The sequence below is a fragment of the Schistocerca americana genome, chromosome 2 (genome assembly GCF_021461395.2).
Source record: "Schistocerca americana isolate TAMUIC-IGC-003095 chromosome 2, iqSchAmer2.1, whole genome shotgun sequence".
Taxonomy (NCBI): domain Eukaryota; kingdom Metazoa; phylum Arthropoda; class Insecta; order Orthoptera; family Acrididae; genus Schistocerca; species Schistocerca americana.
The window spans coordinates 738,873,382-738,898,648 of NC_060120.1; the positions used below are offsets into that span (position 1 = coordinate 738,873,382).

At 43.0% G+C, this 25,267-nt stretch overlaps 1 protein-coding gene across 3 annotated transcripts in view; it reads left to right on the plus strand.

Annotated features, from left to right (window-relative positions):
- The window catches only part of LOC124595978 (ras-like GTP-binding protein RhoL), a 353,938-nt gene that overhangs the window by 309,548 nt on the left and 19,123 nt on the right, over positions 1-25,267 (plus strand). For all 3 annotated transcript variants that reach the window (XM_047134923.1, XM_047134921.1, XM_047134922.1), the window contains 2 exons: positions 5,602-5,816; positions 24,818-24,932. In XM_047134923.1, the coding sequence (XP_046990879.1) occupies positions 5,611-5,816; positions 24,818-24,932 (321 nt within the window). In that variant the 5' untranslated portion in view covers positions 5,602-5,610. The remainder of the gene's footprint in view (positions 1-5,601; positions 5,817-24,817; positions 24,933-25,267) is intronic.

The following is a 25,267-nucleotide window of genomic DNA, read 5'->3' on the forward strand; positions in this document are numbered from 1 at the left end:
ATGTGCAAATCAGGCAGCAAATATCACAGAGGGATGAAAATTCAGTAAATCATACATCATTAATGTAACTGTTGCATTATCATCAAGAACGCAATCCATTTTCAACCATATGGTCTCAACAGCAAATTGCAAAAAGAGCACAAGGGCCTTGTTTCTTCTGCAAGAACTTTGCTGTCCCTTCTCTTGCAGGCAGTGGCTTTACATTCAATTGCACATCAAACTGACATTCAGCAGAACGTAAAAATGTTAAGTTACTGTGTAGTGATCCAAACTTTTCCTGCACCAACTACAAATTAGCATCATCATACATAATCTTTAAGAGTAATCTTGTACGACAGTGCAAAGCCATAAAAATTCGGAGTGAAAGTTAATGGCAGCAAACCTTACAGTATTCACTCTAATGACTGCATTGCTTATAAGATGTAGCCCTTAACCTACCTAGCTTCCACCATGTAGTGTTAACATTTTGTCCTTGAATTGTACTTGTTTGAACCTCATTTAAGGAGCAGCATTAAGTTTTTAGCATTCATTGAAAGAGACCATTCCTGAGGCTTTCAAATGACAGCCAAGTGAAACCTTCTTGACATGGCAGAGATATGGTGGTTACATCAATGAAACTTTGTCTTTGTTATGTTCATAAGCATTACGCCATAATATCAGGCAATGCTCAGTTTGATTTGCAAAATAGTTTTGTTCATACAAGCTTCTGAACTAGTTTTATTGTAAATGTTTCATTCAAATGGATAAAATGGAGTATTATTTCCTCATAAGATGGACAGTTTATTTACTTCATCAAAAGTTGGTGAAATCTACAAGGAATCTACTTTTTTTTTTTTTTCTTCAAAGTTGTGGAATGCATAGCTAAACTCAAACATGATCATACTGCTCTTGAAGACAATACACATTAATTTTGTCACTTAGAATCCCCTTCCAATTATGCTTATCTTTGTAGAATGAGATTTAAGTGCTGATGTATTTCTTTCTCCATTGCTTTACTCATCTCAAAATCTCATTTTCTTTTATTGAGCTTCATTTTTCCCCACTATTCTTCTTTATCACTTGCTTTGTTGGTAAGCTTGTGCCTGTTAAGATGCAGTGGTGAAATATACTGTTGATTCTCTTAGTTCTGTAAATACTGATTTTTTTTTTGCGTTGATCTGACTCTTGCAATGTGTCTGTAGACACACATGAGGGCAATAGTAAATGCCATGAATAAAGTGTGCAGGTGAAAAACAGAATCATGTTCATTCAAGCTGTTCAGTTAGAATATATATTTTAGCCTTCACTGCTGATCAGTTCCAACCCTTAGTTAGTAACAACTATTTAGTACTTCCAGTATAAGTATGAACAAATGCATGTATATGGTTTCCTGCTATATGTTTCAGCTTAATTTTACCCAAGGGTACAGTCCACCCCACCGGGGAAAAAAAATGTGTTTTGGCATTTTCAGCAATCATGCTTTCCAGTAAAACTATAAAAAAAGATAGTTTTCATGAATGGCTCCCGACATTAATTTGTCCCTTCATAAGAGATACAGTGACTTGCTTTTATTTCCTGAGAACAGTAGTCTACACTGAACAGAGACAACTACAGACTGAAGAATGTGTTTAATTGATAATATTCGCTTATACAATTCTGACTATGTGATGTTGGAGATGGAGATTTGGATGAACCACACAGCACTGGCTGTGAAACCATCATCATCATCATCATCATCATCATCATCATCATCATCAGTTATCTGCTATATTAGCAGGTCCTTTGCCTCTCCATTTTCTGCGATCCATTGCTTCCTTCTTAAGGCTGGTGTATGTTGTACCGTCCATCATGTCATCCAGTATCTGGAATCTCTCCCTTCCTCACTTCCTTTTCCCTTCTACATAACCTTCTGAAACTGTTTTTATCAGTCCGTCATTCTTTCTTAATATATGCTCAATCCAATTTCTTTTTCTTCTCTTTATTACATCTAGTAACTGTCTTTTCTCTCCCACTCTTCTCAGTACCTCTTCATTTTTTACTCTGTCCATCCAACTTATTCTTTCTATCTTCCGCCATGTCCAGATCTCAAAAGCCTCCAGCCTTTCTCTGTCTTTTTTCCTCGTAGTCCATGTTTCAGCGCCATACAGACGAACACTCCATACAAGACATTTTATGAGTCTCTTTCTGAGTTCTCTGTCCAGACCGCTGCAGAAGATTCTCCTTTTCTTATAAAACGCCTCTTTTGCCATTGCTATCCTTGTTTTAATTTCTGTGGTGCACTTCCAGTCAGTGTCCATCCTGCTTCCAAGATACTTAAAATGTTGCACATGTCCTAGTGTTTCACCATTCAGCACAATTTTTATTTCCTTATTTCCTCCTATTGCCAATACTTTTGTTTTATTTGTATTAATTTTCATTCCATATTTTTTTCCGTTAGTTGCAATGGTGTCCACCAGATCCTGTAATTCTTTTTCCCCTGTGGCTAGAAGGACCATGTCATCAGCAAATCTCAAGCACCCTACTCTTCTTCCTCCAATTTCTACTCCTTTGTCATCTAATGAGCATTGGTCAATCATATTTTCCAAGTACAGGTTGAAAAGAGTAGGTGATAAACAGCATCCTTGTCTTACTCCTTTCCCTAGTCTGATCCAGTTTGTACTTTCTCCTCTCACTTTAACTGAAACTTTTTGATTAAGGTATAATGAGTTTATAAGTCTTCTGGTTTTCCAGTCCACTCTCTTTTCCCTCATAATAGTCGCCAGCTTGTCCCAAACCACATTGTCAAATGCCTTTTCTAAATCGATGAGGCACATATATAGGTCTCTTCCTTTTTCAATAAACCTTTCTCCCAAGATTCATAGGAGTCCTATTGCATCTCTGGTGCCCATATTCCGTCTAAAGCCAAACTGCTCCTCGCCGAGATTCTCCTCTATTACTTTTTCAAGTCTTTTGTTAATTATTCTTAACATCACTTTGGCTGCATGTGAAATGAGGCTGATTGTCCTGTGCTCGCTGCATTTCTTGGTTCCTTGTTTTTTCGGTAATGGAATCATTACTGTTGTCAAAAAGTCCTCAGGCCATTCACCACTGTCATATATTTTATTACATAACCTCAATATTTCTCTTATTCCATTGTGGTTCAAGCATTTTAGTATTTCTCCCGGTATTGTATCTGTACCTACTGCTTTGCCATTTTTCATTGCAGCAATGGCAGACTTTACTTCTTCCATTATGATGGTCGGTCCTTTCTCTTCATCACTTACACTGTTGTGTGATTCAAGTTCCAGAGTTTCTGGTTTGCTATTTGTGTCATATAGCTCTTTTATATATTCTTCCCATCTCTGGAGGACATCGTCACGATCTTTGTACACTACCTCTTCGTCTTTACTCAAAATTTCCATAGTAGCACTTCCTGCTCTGTTTTGTTCCCATGTCATAGTCTTTACTCTGTTGTATAGTAAGTCGTATCTTCCCTTCCTCTCCAGTTCTTCAATTTCATCACATTCCTCTTTTAGCCATTTTTTCCTAGCCTGCTCTGTTTATCTTCGCAGTTCGTTATTTAACCTTCGGTATATCTTTCTTGCATCTTCAGTGTTCTTGTTTTTCAATTTTCTTCTCTCCTCCATCTTGGAAATCATTTCTTGTGTGACCCATGGTTTTTTTGACCTTTTCCCTTTTACATATCCTATATTTTGCTGTCCTGCTTTAATTATTCCTTCTTTCAGCATATTCCAGTACTCGTTGGCATTATCAGGAGCTTCTTTGTCTCGTAATGTGTTTAGAAAGTCCCGAGACACCATTTCTGTAATTTGTTCTTTGTTGGACCTTAGCTTCTCTAGATCCCACTTCTTCACCATTGTCACCTTTTTCAGTTTTTTCATTCTTATTTCTATTTCTGCCATAAGTAAGTTGTGGTCACTATTAATATCTGCACCTGGTAATGTGTGCACCTTCTAGATTCCATTCCTGTATCTTTCTTCTACCAGTATAAAATCGATTTGGTTTCTATATTTATCCCCCGGTGATTTCCAGGTGTAGAGCCTCCTCTTATGGTTCTTGAACCATGTGTTTGCCGCTATCAGCTGCCTTTCCCTGCAGAAGTCAATTAACCATTCACCTCTGTCATTTCTCTTTCCAAGACCATGACTGCCTACTATGTTTCCCTCTTTCCCTTCTCCCACAATGGCGTTCCAGTCTCCCATTACTATTTTGCAGCATTTTTTATTTTCGTCCATTATTCTCTCTATTACATTGTACGTTTCCTCTACAATTTGGTCATCATGTTCTGAAGTTGGCATATACACCTGGACAATCAGTAAATCTTTTTGTGCTCCTTTCAGCCTTACACCAATAACCCGGTCATTTGCATAGTCTACATATTCCACACATTTAGCCAATTCCTTTGTCATAATCATTCCTACTCCATTAATTCCTTTTACTTCACCTCCTGAGTAGTAGAATACATACTCATCTGACTGCAACTCTCCATGTCCATTCCATCTTACCTCAGCAACTCCTACGAGGTCCATATGATTCTTTCCCATCTCTCTTTCAAGGTTTTCTAGTTTTCCTGCTTGTAGCAGAGTTCTGACATTCCAGGTACCAATTCTCGTTTTGATTTTTTGCCTCCTTTCAAGTTGTCCCCCCCCCCCCGGAGATCCGAATGGGGGACTATTTTACCTCCGGACACTGATTTAACATGAGAGGAAGCCATTTTTTGTGCATAAAATGGAGACTGCATTATGCAGGGAAGAAGTGAAACCATATAGGTTAACAAAGTTGTACTCAGTGCATGCCACACAAATGGATTATGAACTAGTCTTTAACAACTGTTTGGCCGTGCGTATTAATATGGGTGGACATTTGGTTAGTGGTCATATCCATTTGAAGACTGTACAGTAGTTCCCATATAACTGGTATATGGGATAGCTGCTTTGACATGTAATCCTGCTGCTATGGGATAGGATGGATCAGTGACAGGACTGCAATAGGATGTGCTGCATTGATATAATGGCGAGGTCTTGTACCTGGTTCTTTTTACACTAATTTGACTCATGTGGTAAAGAGCTGGGGGGGGGGGGGGGGGGGGGGGGAGGGAGGGGGGGGAGGCAGGAATTGTTTACTGACAGAAAAGAAAGGGAAAGATGGGAAAGCTTATGGTGGTGATCTTTTTTATTCTAGGACATAACTGAAATTTATGTGCACTCAAATTAATCTTTTCATGACAATCTTCTGATATTTTTGGGGCACAGTCATGTAATAATATTTGAACAATATTTCCCCCTTCTGACTGTACAATCTTCTTTATTTTATATTATTATGATGTTGGGCATAACTATACTTCGGGACTCCCAATTCAATAGGTCTTGACAATGATTTAACAAAGTCCAATTATCCGCAACATTGTTGTATTTTATAATGGTTTAAGGCTGAAATCATGATATTAATATAAAATAAAGAAGGTTGTAGAGTCAAATGACAGTAATATCATTCAGACATAATTTTTTTTCTTCATTAGTAGTCAATCTAGCCTTTTGAAATATGTTTAAAAATTGAATAAACATATGATTTTTTTTAATTTTTACAAAAATATGATTTTACAATAATCTTTTCAATTTTCAGGGGTGTGCAATGACATCTCGGCGGGCAGGACCAGCCTATCAGAATGGGGACTCACCTTCATCCCAGCATAATCAGGCAGGTGGCCAAGGAAACCCTGCCATTAATCACTACAGGCCTATAAAAATCACAGCTGTGGGTGATGGAATGGTTGGAAAAACCTGTATGCTTATTACTTACAGCACCAAGCGTTTCCCAGTTGAATATGTGCCAACTGTGTAAGTAATGTTTCATTTGCACTACATCCTACAAGAATATGTGTTGAATGTCATGGTTGAAATACATTATTAAAAAGAAGGAGTAAAAATAAAAATGCTACCTAAATGTTGTACTGATTCAACAGCCTGCAAAACATGTAACTTCATATTCTATTAATCACTCTACCAATCAAAATTGTGTTGTTTTCTAGATGTACATTAATGTTATATATGAAAGGGAAAATTAAATCTACAATTATAAGTTCAACCAATATAAGAATCAATGTTCATGGAGAACATTTATATCCAAGCACCAGACAGAGAGATTTCCAGGTAAATTTCAGAAATTCAATAAAAACTGATTCATGACAGAGTTGTGTTGACTGCGGATTCAATGGCAAACAGTGGGGAAAAGACAATAAAAGGACTGTCTCACACAGAAACTGAATTTGAGCCAAGTCAACAAACTTCTCCTGCTGTGCCACCTGTCAAGGAAGGCAGGTGCATTGTTAACACATTCAGTGTATGGTGAATAATTATATCATTTGTTAAACAGCAAAAATAGATTAGTGCACCCTGTGCACTTAGGGTGTAGGTGATGCCAGAGTGGGGGAGTGAGGGCCCTTTCCATATGTTGAAGGGGCTGTTCTGGCAGCCATTGAGAGAATGGTGCACCCAGGTGCAGATTTGAACAAAAAATGCTTGTCATCTGATATCTAAAGTTGTATTTGTATCAATCCAGCAAATGGCACAGAAAGTTGAGAAGACTAGCCTCGTTCACAGAATTTCAAACACACAGTCTGCAGCATCGTCCTAAGACCAAGCAAGGTGCAGTGATTAATGCACTGGACACACATTCAGGAGGGCAACTATTCAAATCCTAGTCTGGCCATCCAGATATAGTTTTTCCATGATTTCCCTAAATTGCTTAAGGTTAATGCCAGGATGGTTCATCTGAAAGGGGCACAGCCCTCTTTTCTTCCCTGTCCTTCCCTACCTAAGCTTGTGCTAGATCTCTAATGTGCGATGTCAACAGGACATTAAGCACTAATCTTCCTTCCTTCTTTGCTGTTCTAAGAAGTGATTTTGACTGCTTGGTTGTGAGTTGTGGATGACATGAACTAGAGACTTTGTAGGTTCTGAAGTAAGTTAGACTGTGACTCTATAGACCTGCCACAGAACAGAGAACTTTAGGATCCTCCTAAATGGCTCAAGGACGCAGAAGGCTGTTTCATGGGTAAGATGGCCTTATGTGGAGGTGCATACAAGGTTTATTTATGTTTATGTGATTATCTATCTCTGGAAGCCTGGCCCGGCAAGTTTTAAGGCCCACTGGAAGATATGGAACTCAATGACAGCCACTAGACAGCACTGCTACATCTGCATGTGCTGGTATTGCTACTGCATGTGACACTGTGAAGACAACCTCACCATATGGGCCTGTCAGCACCTGCAGCTGCCCTTTAAAACTGGCAATGCAACAGCTCTGCAGTCAGTCATGACTTCTCTGCATTATATTATTGATCTTGCTAAACCTCATTGTCTCAATTCTTTTACACATTAGGTTTTTGATCTTGGTTTACCTGATGGAGTTGTTATTCTGGAATGCCACCTCCATTGTTTGGTTGGTTGGTTTGGGGGGGAGGTTGAAAGGACCAGACTACAATGGCCATCGGTCCCTTGTTCCTTGACCATAAAATCCTACAAGGAATAAAAAACAAGCAATAGAGATGGCAAGGGACAACACAGAACAAGAAAGACACAAAGACCAGACAAAAGGAATTAAAAGCACACAGAGTGTGACAGTGGTCAGCCGACCATAGAAACAAAAAATGAAAAGCCAACCACCAAGAAACACACTAAAAACCACAATCTAAAACCATAGGCCAAAGGCCAGACTCAAAACAAAACGCATAGCCAGCAGAGGACAACGGAGTCCTTGCGAGAGGCCTGCAAGGAGGAGTGCCACACACCGGTAGTCTCCTTGACGACGCAAAGTTTGTTGGGTGAAGGCAGGGTGTGCCATTCATTACCCCAGGTACCAAGGATCTTCTACCACAAAACTGGCTGGATATCACACTCCAAAAGGCCAATCTCCAGGGCTGGTGCACTGACAGCCTGTTTGGCCAGCGTGTCAACACGTTCATTTCCCAGGATGCCAACATGACCCAGGGTCCACACAAAGACCATGGAGCGGCTGCAATGGGCAAGAGTATTGAGGGACTCCTGGATAGCCATTACCAGACGAGAGTGAGGAAAACACGGGTAGATAGCTCATAAACCACTCAGAGAGTCACTACAGATAATGAAGGACTCACCTGAGCAGGTGCGGATATACTCTATGACGAAAGAGATGGCTACCAGCTCAGTAGTGAAAACACTGGAGCCAGCTGGCAATGAGCGTTGTTCACAATGTTCCCGTAGAGTAAGAGCATACCCAAAACGACCAGCAACCATTGAACCGTCAGTATAGACAATGTCAGAGCCTTGAAACGTGGCAAGGAGTGAAAGAAAGCAGTGGCAGAGAGCCTCAGGAGGGACTGAGTCCTTCAGGCCCTGTGTCAAACCGAGCCGAAGGTATGGGCGGGGCACACACCATGGGGGTAGATGTATATGGGGGTAGATGTATATGGGCCCGGAAAACAGGTGGGAGAGAGAAAAACTCAAGCCCAGAGAGAAGGGCCTGGACACGAATCGCGATCATACACCCTGACCGGGGCCACTGTTCTGGCAGATAGACGACCGAGTTCGGGAACAGGAGACTGTAATTGGGATGCCCGGGCAAGTTACAAACGTGTGCAGCATAAGCGGCCAGTAATCGCTGGCACCGGATCTGCAATGGAGGAACACCATATATACTGTTGACAGGGTTGTGTGGAAAGCTCCACTGGCTAGTCGGATCCTGCTGTGAAGGATGGTGTCAAGCAACCGCAATGCGGAAGGTGATGCCAAACCATAAGCCAGGTTCCCAAAATCTAGACGGGCCTGAATTAATGCCTGATACAGTCGTTGTAGGGTAGACTGATCGGCATCCCAGCTGGTGTGACTCAAGCAACGAAGAGCGTTAAGATGCCACCAGCACATTTGTTTAAGCTGCCGAATATGAGGGAGCCAAGTCAACCGGGTATCAAAAACCAATCCCAAAAACCAATGTGTCTCCACCACAGCAAGAGATTCGCTGTCAATATAAAGCGATGGCTCAGGGTGAACAGTGTGATGCTGGCAGAAATGCGTAACACACGTCTTGGCAGCTGAAAACTGGACGCCATGCGTTACAGTCCAAGACTGTGCCTTGTGGATGGCGCCCTGCAGCTGCCGTTCAGCAGCTGCAATGCCAGTGGAGCTACAGTATAGTCAGAAGTCATCAGCATACAAGGCAGCTGATACAGACGTTCCTACCACTGCAGCGAGCCCATTAATTGCAATTAAAAAGAGGCAGACACTCAAGACAGATCCTTGCGGGACCCCATGCACCTGAACTCAGGAGGAACTATGGGAGGCCACAACTTGCACGTGGAAGGAACAAAGTGACAGAAAATTTTGTATAAAAACTGGGAGTGGGCCCCGAAGACTGCACCCGTGAAGTCACCGTGTCGTATCGTACACCTTCCGCATGTCAAAAAAGATGGCAACCAGATGCTGATGGTGGGCAAAGGCTTTACAGATAGCAGACTCCAGGCAGACCAGATTATTGGTGGCAGAGCAGCCCTTACAAAACCCACCCTGAGACAAAGCCAGAAGGCCCTGAGACTCAAATAGCCAACTCAACCCCTGGCTCACCATGCGTTTCAGCAACTTGCAAAGAACGTTGGTGAGGCTAATGGGGAGGTAGCTGTCCACCTACAGTGGGTTCTTTCTAGGTTTCAACATGTGCATTACGATGCTTTCCCGCCATTGAGACAGGAATTCACCCTCAATCCAGATACGGTTGAAAACGTCAAGGTGGTGTCGCTGGCCGAGAGGTGTTGGAGCATCTGACAGTGGATGCGATCTGGCCCGGGAGCCATATCAGGGCAAGCAGCTAGGGTACTTTGGAATTCCCACTCACTGAATAGAGCATTGTACGATTCAGCGTGGTGCATGTGGAATGACAGGCTCCAATGTTCCAACCGTTCTTTTAGGGAGCAAAAGGCCAGTCGGTAATTCGTAGAAGTGAAACTCTGAGCAAAATGCTCTGCTAAGCGGTTTGCAATTGTATCAGAGTCAGTACAGACTGTTCCATTCAGTGAAAGCCCAAGTACGCTGACAGGCGTCCGATAGCCATAGAGTCGCCGAATATTGGCCCAAACCCGTGATGGAGAGGTACAGATGCCAATTGTGGAGACCTACCTTTCCCAGCACTCCTGCTTGCATTGGCAAATGAGGCGGCGGGCTCGCGCACGGAGCCATTTAAAGGTGATGAGGTGTTCCAATGATGGATGCTGCTTATGACGCTGGAGGGCACGTGTGCGATCTCTAATTGCATCAGTGGTCTCGGGTGACCACCAAGGCACAGTCCTCCACCGAGGGGACTCGGAAGAACAGGGAATTGCAGATTCTGCGGCAGTAAGGATGCTGGTGGTGATCGAGCGAACCACCACATCAATGGCGTCATTAGAAAGAGGCTCAATAGTGGCAATGGAGGTGATCAAGTTCCAATCAGCCTTATTCATATCCCATCTGCAGGGTCGCCCAGAAGAGAGACGCTATGGCAGTGACAGAAAGATCAGAAAGTGTTTACCGCACAAGTCGTCATGCACACTCCACTGGACAGATGGTAAAAGGCTAGGGCTACGGATCGAAAGGTCAATGGCTGAGTACGTGCCATGCGCCACACTGAAATGTGTGAAGGCACCATTATTTAAAAGAGAAAGGTCGAGTTGTGCCAACACTTGCTCAATGACAGTGCCTCGGCCTGTTGACACTGATCTACCCCACAGAGGGTTATGGGCGTTAAAGTCGCCCAGTAACAGAAAAGGTGGCGGCAATTGGGCTATCAGTCCAGCCAAGACATGCTATGGGACATCACCATCCAGTGGAAGCTAGATACTGCAGACAGTAGCAACCTGAGGCATCCACACCCGAACAGCAACAGCCTCCAAAGGTGTTTGTAGAGGGACAGACTCGCTGTAAAGAGGGTGAAGGGCGTAGATGCAGACGCCACCAGATACCCTCTCATAAGCTTCCCGGTTCTTATAAAAACCCCGATAGCCATGGAGGGCGGGGGTTCGCATCGCCAGAAACCAAGTTTCCTGAAGAGCAATGCAGAGGAAAGGGTGAAGGCTGAGAACTTATATGAGCTCAGCAAGGTGGTGGAAAAAACCGCTGCAATTCCACTGTAAAATGACATTATCCATGGCCAAAAAAGGCGTGAAGGGACCGAGGAGGCAGATCACACCACTAGTTCACCTGCTGCCACAGACTGAATACCGATGGGAGCGACATCCATTGTGTCTGAGTGACCAGCGAGATCTAGGTCCTCCGTGGATGGCAGAATCTTCATCTCATCCTCAGACGCAGAGCTGGAAGGTAACGATAGTGGTGGGGGTGCCACCGCAATTTCCTTCATCTTAGGGGTCTTTCTCGATTTCTCGCACTGTTCCTTGGATGGCTCTAGCTGGGAGGGCTTCTTTGATTCCGTCTCTGGGACTGAAGAGGACCGTGAAGCCCTACGACCAGCTACCTGGGGCTTCTTCAGCCACTGGCGGGTGTCTGGTTTGCCACTGGTAGGAACCTGGGAAGGGAGTGACCCAAGGGACCCCTTCATAGTGAGAGAAGCAGAAGAAGACTTATGCTTCTGCGGCTTAGAAGTGGGGATGGATGTCCCCGATGGTTCGGAGGAGGGGGGGGGGGGGGGGGTTCTGCTCCCAAGGTAGGTGGTGCAGAAGCAACAGGGAGGGAAGTGCCCCCCACCATCAAGTGGGCAAGTGTGGTCTTACGGCTCTGAGAGCTGACTGTAATTGGTGCAACAGATGGGGCTGTATCAGTAGTGACAGTGGCGGCGTAAGATGTTGTCATGCGCATGGGATGGAGTCGTTCAAATTTCCTTTTAGCCTCAGTGTAGGTCAGTCGGTCCGGGGTCTTGTATTCCATTATTTTCCTTTCCTTCTCTAGAACCCTACAGTCCAGCAAGCAAGGGGGATTGTGCTCTCTGCAGTTAACACAGATAGGAGTAACCTTTCGTTCCTCCCATGGTGTGGCCAGGGAGAGGAATGATTTGGGGTCACACATGCTTGCGTTAAAGTGAGCCCTTAAATGGTTAGAGACGGCTGGTGGTTGGTCACCAGCAAGAGAAGATGTGCCATGCTTCATTGCGTGTCATCTGCCCTGATGTCACCCACTCCAACCAAGGGCCCTTCCCATGGGTGCCACCCAGCCTCAGCAAGGGTCACCTGGCAGGATGGCCATTGCCGGGAGTCCCGATGCCTCAGGGAGATAGGCATCTACTCCTTGGCATACATGGGGAGTTAACGGCACAGGCATCAGTAGAGTGTTCCCTGTGTTGTCAGGGGGCTACAACCAACAGGGTACATGGCGGCCCCATCACAACGGACTGGCTACCATGCTGGATATTAGGTGCAAGGAAGCCCATGGTCATTGTCTCTGCAGAAAGCGACACTGCACAGTGCATGGCGGAAATCGCACCCAGGAATGTATCCTCGCCCAAGAGGTGGAGATTGAGCGGGACGGCAATGCGAAGACGAGAAAGCAAGCTAAAGATCTCAATGCACAATGGACACAATGCACCATGTAAGGTGCCCTGCCCCAGTTGGCTCACTCTTTGGAAGAATTTTGAAATATGGAGGTCAAACCCTACAGGGGACCATCACATAAAGTCCAAAACGTGTGAGACTCCCTTTAGTCGCCTCTTATGACAGGCAGAAATACCGTGGGCCTATTCACACCCCCGAACCCACAGGGGGGACCTTCATTGCTTGTCGTTCCCTCATGTTGTCCACCTGTTTACTCTCGGGCAACCCGCTGTGACTTCCTTGATCAGTTGGCATGTGTCTACTGTTTCTTGTCTTGTTTCTGGTCACTATAATTGGCAACAAGGTGAAAGATTAGCAGCATCCCAAACTTGTGCAGAGGCAACAGCTGGTCCTACAGCAACAATTGCAACAACAATGGCAGCAGGAAACTGAATTGCTCCATCAGGAAATTCAGCTTTCAAAGGATTGACTGCAGGCTGAATGAACCCACCCAGTGCAAGGGGTATTTTCTCCTCAGCCTGAGAGCCGCCCACCTGCATTTCCTTTGTCTAATGATTCAGAACAGGATGAGATACATACTTGCACCAACTGAAACAGCACTTTTCCACGTTTCAGGTTTCAGCTTATGTTCTCCAATGATTACTCTTCCTTTGTTTGACTTCCTCAGAGAAGTTTTTCTTGCTAAAGATGTTTGCTCCACTTTTGAAACTTGTCATGCCCATGTTCAAGGAGATATGTTCATTGCTGTCAAATTATCATTCACAAAGTTTCCATGTGGTTGCATCAAACCTAGAGTTCTATCAGTACCACAAACTCCTTGATCAGTCATACTGCCCATGGGTGATGCAATTTGCGAGGAGTGAGTTGGTGTTGCAATTTCACTTGTGCAAACCCAGCTTGAAAAACATCATATGCAGATCCTTTGATTTGAGACACAGTGGTCCAACCTACCCCACACCATATCCAGAGGACATCCTCACAAAGCTTTTCAGAGGTGGATATTTTTCTAAGGTAGACCTTTCAAGTGCCTTTGTGCAGATCCCATTGGATGAGAAACTGCAGGGTGTTATGTTTATCAGCATTCCCTTTGACTTATACAAATCCTTGATCTTTGAGATCTTTTCTGCTCCGACAATATTCGAGAGTTAACCATGTCCATCCCTGCTTGTACTATCTATCTTGATGACTTAATTGCCATGGGCACTACACATCAAAACCATCTGTGAAACATTTGTTCCCTCTTTACTACGTTGTATGATGCTGGGCTCAAATGCTGCTTACACAAATGCCAGTTTTTTTCAGGAGCAAGTGAAATAGCTCAGCCACTTGCTCAATGAAGGAGGGACCCAGTCCACTGACTGCAATGTTCCTGCTATTGACTCTCTCCCATGCCCCTAAACTTACCAGGACCTGCAGGGTTTTTAGGGAAAGGTGAATTATTATTCTAAGTTCAACAATGTAGGAAAAGACAGATTGATACTTACTGAAAAGAACACATATTAAGTTGCAGACAGGCACAAAGACACTTACATAAAGAATTCGACTGCAGCCTTCATCAGCAAAAGAGAAACACAAACCATTCATACACACAAGTGAGAAAACCTTATGCACACAAGTGCCAACTCCAGCATCTCGGGTCCAAATGGTGGAGTTGGCAGTCATGTGTGTATGAGGTGTGCTTGCTTGTGTGTATGAATGGTATATGTTTCTCTTTATCTGATGAGGGCTTAGGCCAAATGCTTTATGTAAGTGTTGTTTAACTGTGCCTGTCTACAACTTAACATGTCTTCTTTAAAGTAAGTAGCAATCTGTCTTTTCCTTCATTGTTCATATTCCTACCTTGAGTTTCCATTGTTTTATTGTTCCCAGTTCCTTTCAAAAGCAGCCGAAATTCTACATCCGCTCAACTGATTGTAAAAGGAGGGTGTTCATTTCAGATGGATGGCTGATTCCTATACATAGCTGAAGCGTCTGGTGCACTTGGCACCCTGCCTTATTCCCTTTTCTCTGGCACGTCTACTTGTTTTGGCTGCTAATGCTTCTCGCTATGGCATTGGCGCAGTGCTGGCTCAAAGGAAAGATTACGGTACTGAGTAAACAATTGCCTATGCATCAAAAATGCTGACACCTGCTCAAAAGAACTACTCATACATCTAAAAAGAAGCTTTGATGAGCATCTTTGCCATTAAAAAGTCCATGTCTACCTATTTGTGACCAAACATACCCTTATTATGGAGCACAACCCACTGGTAGCCCTCTTTGGACCCTGCTCTTGGCTTCCAGAGCAGAGAGCACAACAGATCCAGCATTGGGCACTTCTACTCAGCTCCAACAATTATATCATTAAATAAATGCCCAGGGTGCAACGTACAAATGAGGGTGCTCTCCCTCATCTCCCCTCAGGGTCCAAGCCAGAAAATCTTCTGTTTCCACATCAACATGGAACAACAGCAAGCCCTGGAGAAGTTTCCCATTACAGCCACTCACATTACTGCAGACACACTCCCCGCCCCTATCTTACAGTGCCTGATGCACTATGTGCTCCTTGGGGGGGGGGGGGGGGGGGGGGGGGCACTTATTTATCAAAGTCTGCTGATCTGGAACTCTGGGCCTGGGCTTGCCTCTCCCAGCATTCGACCATTGTCTCTGTGTTCTCCTGCTTTACACAGTAGCAGATACTTAGTGTGTCGTCATCCCATCTACCCTGCAGATTTTGCAACTCCCCATTGTGAGCATTAGGGTGTGCTGTGGATAAAAGCCCTTGCAAGGCGACGTACCTACTTGCTGGGACTGAACAAAGGCATGGAGGCCATGGTGTGCAGTTGTTCTGTTTGTGCCCAGAACCAGCATGCTCCTCCTCAAACTTTCACCCCGTCGCCTCTCCCCTCGTTGCCCCTGGGACCACATTTACCTGAACTCTGCTGGCCCCTTTCTGCGTTCTATGCAGCTCACTGTCATGGACACTTATTTCATCTACCCATATGTGGTCAGCATGGCGTCTGCAACCACTGATACTATTCCCACTATCCTCATCCAGATGCTAGCCATTGAAGCGTTTCCTGCATCATAGTGTTGAACAATGGGTTCCAATTCAGGAATTTCGAACAGTTCTGCACCTCCAGTGGCAAAAAGTGCCATTCTCCAATGGCATACCGTACAAATGTTTAAACAACAAATGTTAAAAATGGTGGGCACTTCGACTAAAAATGCCATCCTCTCTGTTTCTGGGCACCTACAGGACCACCCCTGTCCATAATCCTAGACCAGGGCAGCTCCTCCATGGGCAGCAGCAATGTACTCTCCACCATCTCCTGGCACCACAGCCCAAGGAGGCCTGTACCTGGTATGCCAGGTGCTACATGCTGGCCTCGGCTGTATGGCTATGCCTGTATGGGGAGAAACCATTGTAGTTGCTGGGTACAGTGGTTGCCACACGTGGGTGGAGCCTTACGACAGTTGACACTTTGAGGAGCTTGGAGTGCCATCATTTCAATTAGCTCCATTGCTGCCTACCAACTGCATCACTGTCTGTGGCTCTGTAAGACCTGGAACATCCACCTTTGCCGAACCCCCAAATGCCCTGCTACAACTTGTCTCCAGGGTACCAGCAACAGTTCCCCTGGATGTGGGCATCGAAGTGGAGGTTTCAGTGCAACCTCTTCCCTTTCAGCCATTGTCCCTCATGCTTTTGTTCCCACACCATCATGCCCCAGCATGTTACCTGATGCCTAAGTTCCTTTCCACCAGCTGGCAGGCTTCCAGGTTGAGAATCTCCCGTGCCACCAGATTAACTTCCAAAGCATCATCCAGGACACTTCCAGCAGGGGCAAGTTTGTAGGTCGCTGAAATATATGGAACTTAATTGCAGGTGCTAGACTGCACTGCTAAATCTGCAGGTGCTGGTGTCACCACTGCAGGCAACACCTTGAGGACACACCCACCATGCTGACATATCAGCACTGGTAGCTGCCCTTTAAGCCAGCAGCTCTGCAGTCAGTTGTTATTTCTCAGCACTATTGTGTTGATCCCACTACACATTGCTGTCTTGGATCTGAATCTGCTACATCTTAGGTATCGATCTTGGTTTACTTACTGAAGTTGTTATTCCACCATGCTGTCTCTGTTGTTTGTTGTTATCTCATTGTCATCCACCTCTCTGACTTCCTGTGATGACCTCGGGCCGTCGGCCTGTTTTTACTGGTTCTCATGTCATTGCTGGTCTTGTCAAGAAACCGGTCACTATACTATCCACTATATACAATTATAGCTGCAGCAGACCCTGACGTATTAGTGTAAGATCCAAAACACTCCCTCCACAGATGAGACTATTAAAATCATAGAGAACAGCAACCAAAGTATTCAGAACAAAATGCCACAGTTTTAAGCAATGTTAAAAAGCAGCTGAGTTCACATAATATTAGATACTGAAAGTTGGTTAAGACCCAAGACTGACAACTGTGAGATTTCTGCAGTAAATAAAAGTGTATACCAAAAAGATTAGGCTATTAGTACATGAAAGTGGTGTACTTGTTGCAATAAACAAGAGATTCAAATCCACTGAGTCAAAAAATGAAACTGCATGCTAGATTATTGGGGCAATAATCAATATCAGGGGTCAGCAAAAGCTTACATTTAGATGCGTTTGGTACTTCACTCAACACTAAACTCATCCTCAGATGAAACTGAAAACTTTTGTGAAAATGTCACCTCATATGTTCCTTAATCATACCGTCATCATTGGTGGAGACAAAAACTGTTCAACAATAAATTGGAGTAATTACTGTTTCACAAGTTATGAGCATGACAAGACATCCAGCCGTCTCTGAAAACTTCTTAGAACAGATAGTTCAGAAGCTCACTCACAATGGAAATACATTAAATCTAATGGCAACAAACAGACATGACCTCTTTGAAGACATCCACACTGAAACTGGTATAACTGACTATGCTGAAGTTTTTGCAACAAGGTATAAAGGTTCATTAAAACAAGTAGAAAAGGCAATGCACAGAGCCTTCAACAACTACCATAGCAGAATCTTATTGAAAGATCTCTCACAAAGCTCAACAAAAGTCTTGTTTTTCATAAGGGCTGTCAGTAGAACAAAAATTAGTGCCCAGACACCCATGGATGACACAGGAACTTAAACTGAGTGTAGTTGAGCAAAAGCAGAAATTTGGCACTCTGTTTTCAAAAGCTCCTTTACAAAGGAAATTCCAGGAGTACTGCCCTTGGTTAATTAATTCTTTCACCATATTAATGTCAGTGTCACTGAAAAACAGCTGAAATTGCCAAAGCTGAACAAATATTGAGGGTCTCATAGAATCCCTTTCAGTTATACACATTCTGTGGCTGAATTAGCCTTCTCTTTTAACCATAATCTACTGTAGACCCCTCAAACGTAAAAACTGTTCCCAGTAGTGGGAAGGAAGAATGTGCCGCACCTGTCTATATTTGATATCCATCTGTTGTAGAATCTTACAACATACTCTGAGCTCTATCTCAAAACAGAATGACATCCTCCATGCCAGGCAGCTTAGAGTCTGAAAACAGTAGTCATGCCAAACCATCCAATGTACATTCTTCTCATGTGACATCCATAAAGCTACAGATCGAGGAAATCAGGTGGACGCAGTATTTCTTGACTTTCAAAAAGCATTTGACTCGGCACCACACTAATGCTTATTAACTAGTGTACAAATATATAGAGGATTTTTAGGTTGGAGAACTCAGTGTGCTATGTTGGTTGGAGACACTGAACATTGTGGAAGTATTTCAGGCATTGCCCAGGGAAATGTGTTTGATCACATTGTTCATGCTGTATATTAATTTGGAATGAAAACATGGTCCCAGCAGGCTGTATTATTTTTATTTTCAATGCAATTGGCCAATTTCAGCTGAATGTAAACATGGTCCAAGTAATCTGTATTCTCTTTATTGTCTGTGCAATTGGCCAGTTTCAACTGTGCAACATTTTCAAACACATATCTTCCAGCTTTATTAAATCACTGTGTCAGCTAATGGATGTAATCATGTAAACTACTATATTGTTTTTGTGCTACATAACACACAAAAATACAGTGTATATCTCTTAGATGTAACAGTGATGTATTAGAATGTGAGATAAACTGGAAGCTTAAGATATGTTCTTGAAAATGATCCATGGTTAAACTGACCAATCATATGGAAAATAAAAAGAATACAGCACTCTTGGGCCATGTTTTCATTCTCAAAACACCTTGAGGCTGTGGATCCAAAAATAGAAAATTTTAAATCTTATATTAATGACCTAGCAAACTATAGTAACAGTAACGTGAGATTTTTTGTGTGTGTTGCAATATTTAATGAAGTTCTGTCTGCAAAATCTGCATCAAATATTCAATTGGATCTTGATAAGACTTCAAAGTTGTGCAATGACTGGCAGCTTGCTTTAAATATTCAGAAATGTAACAAGAACATGTAGTATCCTGTGACCAAAATGTCAATGAGTCATCTCTGAACTCAGCTAGCTTGTAGAAATGCGTAAGTGTAACTACTTGTGGAGTATGAAATAGAATGGTCACATAGGCTCAATCATAGGTAGAGCAATGCAGACTCTGGCTTACTGGCAAGACATTGGGAAAATGCAGTTCATCTACCAGAGATTGACTACAAAATGCTTCTGTGAAACATAATACAATATTTTTGATGGATGTGGAACCCATACCATATAGGACTAACAGAGGATGTGGAATGCATATAAAGGACAAATGCTCACAGATTTGTTTACTTACTTCATAGCACTGCAGCAATGCTGAAAAACCTGTACTGGCAGACACTTGATGAGCGGTCCCAACTATATGATGAAAGCCTTCTTACAAGCTTTCTAGAATGAGTATTGATGTAGGAATCCATAAATATACTGCTGCAGTCCCACTATGTGTCACTCTCGTAGGGATCTCAAAGACAAGATTAGGCTAATTACAGTTCGCACCGAGACATTTATGCACTCATTCTTCCCATGCTGCATACATAAACAAAATGGGATAAAACTTTAATACGCAGAGTGTGGGTGTAGATCTAGAGTCACTACTGTCAAAGCTGCCTGTAAGGAAGTTCAGTAATTTTTTTTATTGCTTGTTGCAAGTCACTTCATTCTAACAGAAAACTTTATATATTTGTCATGACCATGACTGATTAAGTGAGGGTTGGTAAAATTATCACCACAAGAATACTCGCAGTACCATCGTATACCCCCTTTGTCAGAAAAGTTCCAGGGTAGGTTTTTTATTTTTGAGTTTTCAATACTGAAAAGGAACAAATGATGGTTTTATGTTACCTGGTATGTGTACGTCCTTGAAATAATCTAGGCCATGTTTCTGCCCAAACTCACTAGGTGGCAAGGCTGTGCTTAGCATTCTTGGTGCATTAGTTACAGTGACACAATGGATTCTGACTGTGAGCAAACAGTGAACATTAAGTTCTGTGTCAAGCTAAACCTCTAGTGAAATGTAGACAATGATTAAGCAAATACATGTAAGTTGGGCACTTTCAAGAAGTCATGTTTTCGAGTGCCACAAAAGGTTTAGTGAAGACAGAAATTCAGTGAAAGATGATCCCAGAGTTGGTCGCCCATCTACATCACATGCCGATGAAAACATGGAGCATGTAAGGCAGGTATTGCAAGAATATCATGATGCCAATCAGAGGAACATAATTTGAATCATGATGTGTCATAAGACTTTACATGAAGATTTAGAGGAACAGAAACTTTATGTAAAACTCGGCCCTCACTCACTAACATATGAACAGAAAGAGGAAAGATGAAGAATTTCTGCTGAACTACTGGATAAAGCCAGATATGATCCCACATTTCTGTCAAAGATAACTGCTGGGGATGACAGTAGGTGCTACCAGTATCACCCTCACACGATGCATCAAAGGGCTGAATTGTGGAGTCTTGGATCACTAGCCTAAAAAAAAGGTCAAACAGCAACCTTTGAGAACAAAGATAATGTTGTTCATGGCATTTGATAGTAAAGGATTGGTTCACCACAATTTGTTCCTCTGGGTCAAACAGTGAATCAAATTCTTTAAATCAAACCCAAAAAATGTTTGTGACAAGCAATCAGAGTTGCCGCCATGATTTTTTGGCATTTTCAGGACTGGTTCTTACAGCATGACAATGCAAGACACCATAATGCTTTATCTGTTACCGAATATCAGCCTGAAATCCCACATCTGCCACATTTGCCAGACTTCTTGCCTTGCGACTGAAAGGAAAGCTTCATCAAGATGTTGCAGACATCGAGCAGGCTGTGACAAATGAGCTTGGAAGCATCACAGTTTAAATTTCTCTGCTTGCTTCCAAGACCTCCAGAAACATTGGCAACTGTTGCATAGATAGCCAAGAGGACTACTTTGATACGAACTAGGATCATTACTTGGAAATGCAATTTTCTATTTTCTTAAAAAAAAAAAAATGCTGTCCTGGAACTTTCCCGACAAAGGGAGTATAAAAAGCATTGTTAAGAGTATATCTATAGAATAATTATGGGTAGAAAATGTTATAATTAATTACAGAGGACAATATAACTGTTCTAAGGTATCACAACTTATTTATCACTTATTACTCATGTATGAAGAGTTTTGAACATTTTATGTAATTGGATAGATGTAACAAATCTACTCGTGAAGCGATGGCAGAAAACTCATATAATGATTAAAGAAATGAGCAAGCTTACGAAGCTTTTGGCTCCTCCTTCTGGCAAAAAGTTTGAAGGGGAAGAAAGAGGGATGAAGGGAAGGACCCGAAAGGTTTAAGAAATGGGGAAAGTTTGGAAACATCATCTGGAATCCCGGATCAGGAGTGACTTACCAGACAGGATGAGAAAGGAAGTTATTGGGGGACTGCATGGATCGAGATTTTAAAATCTGAGAACTTAAAGGTGGAAGATAGGTTAAAAAGCAAGACTGAGATTACTTACAAAAAATCCTGCAGAAAGCTAAGGGCATTGTATGTGGAAGAGGTGGTGGAGGAAATACACTGCTCAAAAAATAAAAGATATAGAAAACTAAAAGGGAATGAAGGAAGGAATAGTTACTGAGAGGAAATGCTGATAATGAGGAAATTAAAGAAAATAATTAACGTAAATTAAGGCCTTGTGGATGGCGAGAACCAAGGACATACTGTAATGCCAATTCCTATCCGTAGAGTTACAACAAACTGGTGTCTGGGGGAAGGAACCAGATGACACTTTCAGCCCTAAACCTGCATTTAATGATGCTGCTTTAATGAAGGGCCTACTTTCCGTCATATACAGGGTGATTCAAAAAGAATACCACAACTTTAAAAATGTGTATTTAATGAAAGAAACATAATATAACCTTCTGTTATACATCATTACAAAGAGTATTTAAAAAGGTTTTTTTTTTCACTAAAAAACAAGTTCAGAGATGTTCAATATGGCCCCCTCCAGACACTCGAGCAATATCAACCCGATACTCCAACTCGTTCCACACTCTCTGTAGCATATCAGGCGTAACAGTTTGGATAGCTGCTGTTATTTCTCGTTTCAAATCATCAGTGGTGGCTGGGAGAGGTGGCCGAAACACCATATCCTTAACATACCCCCATAAGAAAAAATCGCAGGGGGTAAGATCAGGGCTTCTTGGAGGCCAGTGATGAAGTGCTCTGTCACGGGCTGCCTGGCGGCCGATCCATCGCCTCGGGTAGTTGATGTTCAGGTTTCATAACTAACGTTTTTCGTAGGACTCTCCATACAGTTGATTGTGGAATTTGCAGCTCTCTGCTAGCTCTGCGAGTCGATTTTCCTGGGCTGCGAACAAATGCTTGCTGGATGCATGCTACATTTTCATCACTCGTTCTCGGCCGTCCAGAACTCCTGAAACCTACGCCTGTACCACTTCCATCAAATACCACGCTTTTCACCTTCCTCTATACCATCATCCCCTGCACCTACCTGATTCCAAACCTACAACTTTCGTCCTGCTCGTCTTAATTACCTTTACACTTGCAAACAACTACTTTACCTTGTAGGGGCAGACATACAAAGAGATCAGGGGCACGTCCACGGGAACCAGGATGGCTCCTTCCTGTGCCAGTATTTTCATGGGTCACTTGGAGGGGGCTTTCATGGGATCCACAAGTCTTCAACCCCTGGTTTATATTAGATGCAATGATATCATCTCTGCCACAATGATTCATTGTGAGCCCAACCTGCTAAAATTTTTGGATTCTCTTAATACATTCCCCCACTTAAATTTTACACAGTCCTATTCCGAATCTTAGGCCAATTTCCTTGATGTTGACGTCATCCTCACCAGTGGTCAGCTACACGCTTTTGTCCATATTAAACCTACTAACAAACAACAGTACTTACAGTGATCAGCCAGAACATTATGATCACCTACCTCCTAGCCAGTACATCCATCTTTGGCACAGATAACAGCTGTGACACATTCTGGCATGGAAGCAGTGGGGCCTTAGTAGGTTACTGGAGGGAAATGGCGCCACATCTGCACATACAGGTCACCTAATTCCTGTAAATTCCGGGGAGGGGGCAATGAGCTCTGATGCCACATTCAATCACATCCCAGACATGTTGAATCGAGTTCAGATCTGGCAAATTATGGGGCCAGCACATCAATTGGAACTCACCACTGTGTTTCTCAAATCACTCAATCACACTCCTGGCCTTGTGACATGGAACATTATCTTGTTGAAGAATGCCACTGCTGCAGGGAAACATGATCACCATGAAGGGGTGTACATGGTCTGCAACCAGTGTACAATACTCCTTGACTGTCATGGTGCTCTGTATGAGCTCCACTGAACCTGTGGATGCCCACATGAATGTTCCCCACAGCATACTGGAGTCGCCACCAACTTCTTTCTGTCCCGCAGTACAGGTGTTGAGGAGCTGTTTCCTGGTAGCTTGTCTCCATCCCACAGTACAGATTTTGAGGAGCCGTTTTCCCGGAAGACCTTCCATCGGCATGGTAAAAAAGGTATCAGGATTCGTCAGACCGTGCAGCATGATGCTCCTGCACCAATATCCAGTGCCTATGGTCATGTGCCCATTTCAGTCATAGTTGCTGATGTCATGGGGTTAACATTGGCACATGAATGATCGTCAGTTGCGGAGGCCCGTCATTAGGAGTGTTCAGTGCACAGCATTTTCAGACACACTTGTACTGTGCCCAGCATGCAATCTGATATTAGTTCCACTACCGTTCTCTGCCTGTCCAGTTTTACCAGTCTGTCCAGCCGACGATGTCCAATATCTATAAAGAGGGGTCCACCCAACCCCATGATGTCCGGACATGGTTTCACCTTGGTTTGGCTCCTAACTCTGAGACCACTTCCATTGTAATACTTGTCCTGCACACTCTCCTACCAACACCTGCACCAGCTCTTTAACTGGCAGAACATATACTATCAAAGGGACGCCACCTGTGAAACAAGTCATGTACCAGCTGTTATGTAAACACTGTTTGGCCTTCCACATTGGTATGACTACCACCAAGTTATCAGTTAGGAGGAATGGGCATAGGCAAAGTATACTGGCAGCACACAACATCCTATTGCATAGCATGTTCCACAACATGGTAGTTGTGACCTCAGTGCCACATGTAACATCTGGATTCTTCCCCCAGACACCAGTTTCCCACAATTCCACAGGTGGGAACTGTTGTTACATGTTCTTGATTCTTGCCACCAACCTAGTCTTAATTTGCATTAATTTTTTTTTTTAATTTGTTGGTCTCAGCATTTCTTCTCAGAAACTATCTATCCTGTCTCCCCCCTCCCCTCACCCTTCCACTTCTACCACATATAATGGACTTAGCTTTCAGTCTTACTAACTCTTGCATGATGTTTTGTCAGTGATCTCTGCTTTATTTATTAGCCTTCTTTCCACCTTTAAGTTTTCAAATCTTGATGGATGCAGTCTGTAACAATCAGTCTTTCCTTCTCACCCTTTCTAGTAGGTCTCCCCTGACACAAGGTTCTGGGCAACTTTCCCATAACTCTCACATTTCTTAAACCTTGCTAATTGTTTTTGTTCACCCCTCTTTCTTCCCTTTCAACCCTTCTGCCAAAAAGGAGGAGCCACGAGCACCAAAAGCTTGCACATATTTTTAAACTTTTTGTATGTTTTTTCTCCTGCTGCCCTTGGTGAGTAGTTTCTTTTAGCTATCCAGTTATATTAATTATGTATGGCAATTTTTGTGCCTTAATTCAAGGATATCATGTACACTAGTTACATCTTATATTGCGAATATAAAATGGTAGAAGAATTGTTTCAGATGAGATAACTTCAATTTTACAGGTTTGATAATTATGCAGACAACATAACTGTTGATGGACAAGAATTTAACATGACATTATGGGACACAGCTGGACAGGAAGACTATGAAAGACTTAGACCCCTGTCTTATCCAAATGTAAGTACTCTGTTATTAATATGAGATATGGGATTGAAGCACTATTTAAAAGTTTGAGTGGGCTACCAGCTTCCAAATGTTACTAGTAACAGTGCATCTGTATCTGTTTCCAATAAATCAGCCCACAAACTTTTTTTTGTGGGGGGGGAGGGTGGTCAGGAGCTTGCAACTGCCTCCATAATAAGGCAAGGAGTAAATGTATGCAATCACCAAGCGGAATTGTGCCACCAAGAAAGGGTATTTTTGCATTGCGATTTATATACTTACCTGAAAAAGAAGCAGCAAGAAGCAGAATTTGAGGAGTAATCCCTGAGGAACCAATACATCAAACTATA